Source organism: Schistocerca piceifrons, chromosome 3 (genome assembly GCF_021461385.2).
Source record: "Schistocerca piceifrons isolate TAMUIC-IGC-003096 chromosome 3, iqSchPice1.1, whole genome shotgun sequence".
Taxonomy (NCBI): domain Eukaryota; kingdom Metazoa; phylum Arthropoda; class Insecta; order Orthoptera; family Acrididae; genus Schistocerca; species Schistocerca piceifrons.
This window is the reverse complement of record NC_060140.1, coordinates 916,163,983-916,171,721: the sequence shown is the minus strand read 5'-3', so window position 1 is coordinate 916,171,721 and position 7,739 is coordinate 916,163,983. Positions and strand designations below refer to the sequence as shown.

The window sequence follows — 7,739 nt, the reverse complement described above, 5'->3', positions numbered from 1 at the left end:
GTGAAAATGCATTGGAAAGGAGAAAAAAGGCATTTCAAGAATATAACAGTAAAAAATCACAAGAAAGTCTACATTTATTTAACGAGGTTAGAAAACAGGTTTCAAAATCCATTAGGCAAGCAAAAAGGAAGTACACAAAGGCACAACTGGATGCCATAGAAGAAAATTTCCAAAACTATAATACAAGAGACTTCTACAGAACTTTCGCAGATAAAATACGAGGATATATCCCTCAAAATTTATGTTTCAGAAAACCTGATGGTAAATTAGCCCTAACAAACCAGGAAAACTGTCAAGTATTGGCTCAATATTTTTCTAACCTACTAAATTGCCCAGAACCTAGTTTAAGGTTTCCCAAAGAAATCAGTGCCAACGCTCAACCGGATTCATTACCACCAACACAGGAAGAAATCAAATGTCACATTAAAAACTTAAAAAATAATAGAACATCTGGCGAAGATGGCATTGTTGCAGAGCTATTAAAAAACCTAGGACCAAAGACGTTGCAAGAGCTCACAAAAATAATAACAAAAATATGGGAAACAGAAAAATTACCAGAGGGTTGGAAATGTGCCCTTATTCACCCGTTACATAAAAAAGGAGACAGAACAAATGTCAATAACTACAGGGGAATCTCACTTTTACAAGTCACCTACAAAATTCTCTCAACATGCCTGCTGAAAAGAACACAAGAGCAGCTGGAACGCCAAATTGGTGATTATCAAGCAGGCTTTCGCCCCGGTCGCTCATGCATAGAACAAATATTTAATTTAAAGACAATATTAAAACACAAAGCAATTAGAAATGCCCCCATAATTTGTACATTCGTAGATTTTAAGAAAGCCTATGACTCAATTGACCGGCAATCTTTGTTTAACATTTTAGAGGAACTTGGACTTGACTCCAAAACACTAAGGCTTATCAAAGAATCACTGACAGACACTGTATCTAAAGTTAAATTCAGGGGAGAAATCTCTGAACCTTTTCTCATAAAAACTGGAGTACGTCAAGGTGACGGGCTATCTCCACTTCTGTTTAATATAGTCCTGGATAAAGTCATTAAGGAATGGGAAAAAGAATTAAAAAATCAATCCTACTGGAAACCAATCCATCTTGGTAGAACCAAAGACAACGTGGAGATATCTTGTTTAGCATTCGCGGACGACTTGGCCATACTTGCAGATGATGAAGAAATCGCCACCAAACAAATAGAGATCCTTAAGGAATGCGCGGATAAAGTAGGTTTACAAATTTCGTTTCAAAAGACAGAATTTTTCTGTACGAAATTCCATATACACAGTTTGAACACAAAATATGGAAAAATAAATAGAGTAAAACATTTTAAATACCTAGGTGAAATTTTGGAGCCAACCGGAGGAGAGAAAGTTGCACAGAAGATCAGACAACAGAAAATGAAGAGAGCATATGGTATGACACATGAAATATACAATAAAAAATGCATCTCCTCGAACACAAAAATCAGACACTACTGCGCAGTAATTAAGCCAGCAGCACTACATGCTAGTGAAACGCTCACACTCCACACAAAATGTGATTTAGAAAAAATACTAAAAGAAGAACGCAAAATTATGAGAAAGATTTTAGGTCCAAAATTAACAGAAGAAGGATACCGGATACAATCAAGAAGAACCACAGAAACTATATCAAACCTGGCAGCAGACATAAGAAGGCGAAGATTAAAATTTTATGGACATGTCACTAGACTTCCCCCCACACGACTCACCAACAGAATTCTCACTTACATAGAAAAAGTCAAATCAACAACACCATGGATTAGCCAAGTAAAATTAGATTTACAAAAAGCAAATATTGAACTTAAAGATGTCAAAGATAGAAAAACGTTTAGAAATAAGGTGGAAAAGTGGATTGTATTGTCGGAGAAGGAAGCACTAAAGAGACCAGGAACAAAATGGACAGAAGAAAGAAAAAGAAAACATGGAGAACGAATGAAAGAAGTATGGAAGAAACGACGTCAGAAAGCTTTGCGTGATCCTTCTGAGTCCATTCGCGATAAGTAAGTAAGTATATATATATATATATATATATCAGTTTGTAATATCTTCCAGCGAAATTTTCGTATTATGGAAATGACTGGTGGTAATAACTTTTTTTGGAAGTATTTTCTGTCGATAAACTTTCCTACCGTGTAGTAAACGTCTTAAAACAAGAATAGTACGTTCATTTGGATGTATACTTCCTTACTAAAAATGTGAAAGTTGTAGGCAGGGTGTGTTGCATCAGCCACAACGTGCAGTTAACGCCCAAGGAAGACATGGGGGGAAGGACACCCGCTAGTACTTTCACGGCAGCACGCTGTAGAACTAGAGTATAAATATCACGAGTACGCAGACCGTAGTGACAGTTGAGCAACTGCGACAGCCTGCCTTCAAGCCGACCATGAAGACCCTGGTAAGTGCAGGCGCTTACCATAGAGCTCACAGCTGAGCTAGGTGTGTGGCCGGTACAACTACACGCCTTACTTCGTGCAAGCGTCCGCTCTCTTGAACAACAGGTAGGACGTCCATTTCCGCTTACAGAAACTTTCATACAGCAGCCCAACATCACATAAATATGTGATTTCTATGGTTTGCTTCTCCTTCCAGAAACTAAGTGGCTACACAAGATTCAATTTCTGATCACTAATAATGATATAACATTTAATTCTGAGATTTTCCTTAAAGATGCAAGTCTATCGTTGGTCAGGTCCTACTGGCAGTTGTCGAGGAATCACAGTGCCGTGGAGATAGAGTCGAATTCAGAAATATGTCGTTCAGAATCATTCCTCAGTAAGTAGCATTTTTTAGAATTTGTGTAAACCCTCCAAATAATTCAGTGAGAGAGTGAATCTTATACTTCTCAGCGGAAATGCCAAAGATCAAACGATCTTTCCGGTGACTAGACGTTAATCCTGACAGCTAACACAGCTTAACAATAGTACTTCTCTATTCGTCCGTGTGTCTGAATGCTGTATTATTATTATTACAAATTATGGAAAATTTAATTCAGTATGTAAAACAGGCTGTAAAACATCAGAACATATAACAGTTTTTACTGTAAACGTTTGCTGTAATCGATTCACTGTGAAAAGGCGATTTTCACACTAATGCAATTCTATTATAAAAAAAACTGTAAACGACGGTTCGGTAGTAACCCACTTCCTCAAGCAGTAGGAAAATTCTACTCCCATCTACAACTGATAAAAATTACCACCATTTGTTGTATGCAAGTTTATTCCGCATCGTTACTAGGTACATAGTGTCTCATCACATATAATGACCTCTGAATTAATGGAAACTGACAATTCACCAAATAGAAGCATTCCTTGGACTCTACAAAATGCTTCTTAAGGTGAATACTACCAATAAGCTATTGTAATGCAACTGAGAGGAATAAACGTTTCCAAGCAGATGAAAAGTAACTAGAAGTACATATACTGAACATAGCAATGTACTCACATAGGCCCAAATTCACTGGGTAGCCTTTAGGTCTGAATAACAAAAGGGAGATGCATTCAATAAGAAATAAAGTATGAACCAGCTGTAAGAAGAAGCGTACACTATCACAAAGCAACGCTGTCTGGTCAGATATTATAAACTCTTAGATACGAGGAATGCTGGCTAAAATCCGGTCAATTAAGAGGATTGGAGGTAGCACTTGGCTTTTTCAGATCAATATGTACGAGGGTTGTCCAGAAAGTAAGGTACGATCTGTCGCGAAATGGAAACCACAGTGAAAATCAGAAAAGTTTTATTTGCAACAGTTAGGTACACCTTCACAGTCGCCTCTCCAACTTCGAGTGTTGTCGTAGTGTTGTATGAACTTTCCAATATCCTCGACACAGAAAGCAGCCGCCTGTGCTTCCGGACAGTTATCTGCACTGGCCTTCACCTCGTTGTCTGTGGAAATTTTTTGTCTTCACAGCCAGCGGTTCTTGTGAGCAGAGATGAGACTCAGGGGGAGCCAATTACAAACTGTATTTTGAGTGATCAAACACTTCTCATTGGAAACGCTGCGGGAGCATCTTCATTGCCCCTGCAGTGTGCGGCCGAGAATTGGCATGAAGAAGGAACTGCTCGACAGTTGTGTTATGTGGGCTGCATGACACAGGCGAAATCTCTAACCAGGCTCTCATACCTGGCGGGAGACGCTATTCTCTACGCATCTTTACGAGCTCACTGTTCACTCAAAACTGAAAAGAGATATGCGACACGATGGACGCTCATACTAGAGACACTGCCCAACACATCTGTGCAAAGCTTTACCGGCTTTTCCCAGTGGTTTCCGTTTCGCGACCGATCGGTTTAGGTCTGTCCACATTCGTTCCTTTTAATGTGTGTCAGGGCGCTGATAACCTCGACGTTGAGCGCCCATAAGCCCCAACACACACACACACACACACACACACACACACACACACACACACACACACACACACACACCGATCGGAACCTACTTTCTGGACAACCCTCGTATGTTCGATTTCAGAATTCTCTGAAGGGTTTCTTGGGGTGATGGCACAGGTAGAGGTTTCGCCACCTTTCTTTTTTCGCATTACTCTTAACCACACATACGTGACACTGCAGTCTGCATGGAGTGCTCACAGAGTTCAAATTATGGCGTGACCTACAGACTCTATAGAAGATGAAGAAAAATATCTTGCTACTATGGTCAGGATATGGGACGTACAGTAGAGGAAAGTTTTCAAATAGCCATAGGCCAGAAATACATAACTGTGGAGCTACAAGCATAACTACCTCAGCCAAAGATTTTGGGTTCGAGACGTTGAATGGTGTATAATTTTCCAGATAGCCGTTTGTCACAGATGTACCATTGTGGAAGTGAGGTCTAAACGACTGTCAATGATGAGCACTAGGAAGTTTGTAAGTATAACCTATGTTTCCATGGCTAATAATTGTACTAGTTTCAGTATCCGCTATCCTGATCTGACCTTATTAACAGGCTGTTTTTCTCCTCGCTATATGTTACTATATTAACATTATCGTTTAGGCTTACACTACTCAATTACGCAAAAATGGCTTTAGAGAGTTGGAAATAATGGGCAGAAACAATTCACAGATTTCGAAACATTTCATGTTAAAAGACTGTCGAAGAAATACTTTCAGAGGCCGCTGTTGAAGCTTTGTGCAAGCCTCTTGCGTAAGCTACTGTTGAAATTTTGTGCAATCTTCTTGCGTAGGTTGTTATTTGTTTTGTCTACCTTTATCTCAAACTATAAATGGTGAAATCACTGGATGCGTGGGTTCCACAGATCATCCTGAGCGTGGTGCTGGCCGTGGCTGTGGCGAAGCCCGGTTACCTGGGGGCTGGACTGCTGGGTGCTGGTCTGGCAGCCCCGGCCATCGCCGCCCCCGCCGCCATCGCCGCCCCAGTCGCTGTCGCCGCTCCCGCCGCCATCGCCGCCGCCCCCGCCTACGCGGTCGGTCCCCCCGCGCTGATCGGCGGCATCGCCCCCTCGATCGCCGCCCTCGGTCCAGTGGTGGCTGGAGCCCCTGGAGCCCTGGCTGCCGCCGCCCACCTGCACGCCAAGGCTGCCCTGCTGGGCTGAACTCGACAACACCGTCCTCTGCTGTCCACCGACTGACAGTCTCTATGTCCAATTGGAGGCAACAACACTGAGGCTGCAGACAATGATGTATATAGATATTTATCAATAAATATGCAAATTTACACTTCATTTTATACAGAAATTTCAAATTTATTATTTGTTGAGAAGACATCATGGCACTGTTTCGTGAATCGATACTAAGAACGTTTTGCACCAACTATCAAATGTGTGATATTTTTATCACAACACGTTTCAGTACTAGGTTTTCCTACTATTAAGTGCTATGAAACAAGGAAATAAATTGATAAATCGCACCCTTACACGTACTGAGATGAACATAAATTATTTACATGGTACTGCATTGTAACCTGTCTCAAGGCATCTATCTCATTAAGCACCATCAACAGTAAAAATCCAGCAGCAAACGTGCTTGGTCAAACATAAAATACTTCCCAGCACATCTCATGTTGGCGTGTTATACTCTCAAAGCAGTTGCTGTCGCCTGTCCAAGCTCCATACTTCTACCATAGGATAAAGACACATTAATTCGGGGGCCAATGAGGCCAGTTATAAGTAGGAGAGGCGGACCTGGAGGAAAATTAATTAAACAGTTCAGCGAGATGCTTCGACAGTGACACAGCTACAACGAAATCTTTTGGTTAAGGATAGTAGGGAGGTGGCACAACCGATACAAAAGGACAAATTATATGAGGACACAAGGCTGGCTTTATTGGAAGTAACTAATTTGTATACACCTGTGTCAGTTGAGGAAACGACAGACACGTTGGAAAACAGCTTATGTCGGCATGGTAAATTAAAAGAAGTTGAAATAGATGTATTTGCAGAATTACTAAAGATTGTCTTCTCATTCAACCATTTTAAATTTAATGGTAAATTTTATTTACAGGAGAACGGTTTAGCAACTGATTGTGCATTATCAGGGCAGGTCACCGTTTTCAAATGCATATGAAACTGTTTCCTTAAAGGAAAATGATAAGTACAATGACTGAATACGTATGTCCAGAAGATATGCTGACGTTTTGGTTGTAGTGTATCATGGATTCGAGGAAGAAACAAGTGAATCAGTGAGTGATCATAACAAAATGCATAGGAACACAGTACTTACAGTAGAGCATGAACAACAGGGAGTTTTTAATTATTGATTTGAAGATCTAGAATAAGAATAACGGGCATGAGATAGGAATATTTAGGAAATATACCTTTACAGGTGCAGCAACTGACAAGACCTCACGGCATCCCCATAAACACAAAGTGCCATTCTTCAAAAATGTTGTGCACAGCATTAATTCCATCCCACTAATTCTCTTAGAACAAGGATGATGAAACAAAAAAATAACTTAGGTGAATTTCAGTAGAAAATGGTTTTGATTCACCTATAATAGATTGAATGGATGCAGCCATAGGGCGTATAAACCAGCAAAACGAGGGGAAAAAAAAAACGCAGAAATATAGAGATATGCCTTAATGTAGAGTTACTTCATATGAAAACGGTAAGGTTATTTCACAAGAAAGGGCGAAACTTGGATTCAGGATGGATAACAAACTTGAACCAAGGCTAAAGCTTAAGATTGGCACAGGAGGGAACTGGATGGGGAAAGCGAGAGTTCGTGAAATGAAGTGTCAGGACTATGGAATGAATTAAGTACAGGAAACGGGACGAAACTTTAAAGTAAGGTTTAAAGACCAATATTATAAAGAGAAAGGCTCGTCGATAGTGGAGAAACTCCTAAAGAATGAGCAGAATTCATTGGGTAATGTGAGGGTATTGCACTTTTAGGATAATGGATAGCTGTTAAATTTAGAGGAAGGGAAGACTGTTTGCACTTTAAGGAGGGAATGCTTGAGCGTGCTACAAGAGAAGACAGATGTGCCCAAGGAGCATTTCTGAATCCACTTTAGTGATGTACTTCCTGGGAAGCAGTCATCAGTATATTCGAAACAGCGACATTGAAAATAAAAACTGACAGTCTTCAGTCTTCTGACTGGTTTGGCGCAGCCCGCCACGAATTTCTCATCCAGTCTCTTCTCCTTGTCAGCGTTTTTCAAATATTCCTTTCCTCTCTGATTCTGCGCAGATCCGCCTCATTCCTTACCTTCGTTACATTCTCACCACCGAATTATAATTTATTTA

The 7,739-nt window shown here is 40.5% G+C and overlaps 1 protein-coding gene across 1 annotated transcript; it reads left to right on the top strand.

The window, feature by feature from the left end:
• The first annotated feature begins 2,391 nt into the window (after window positions 1–2,391).
• On the top strand, window positions 2,392–5,716 carry LOC124789047 (cuticle protein 63-like). The gene is made up of 2 exons (XM_047256338.1): window positions 2,392–2,430; window positions 5,291–5,716. Exons 1-2 carry the CDS (start codon window positions 2,419–2,421, stop codon window positions 5,585–5,587), a joined length of 309 nt encoding a protein of 102 aa, XP_047112294.1. The 5' UTR covers window positions 2,392–2,418; the 3' UTR covers window positions 5,588–5,716.
• Window positions 5,717–7,739: the final 2,023 nt, after the last annotated feature.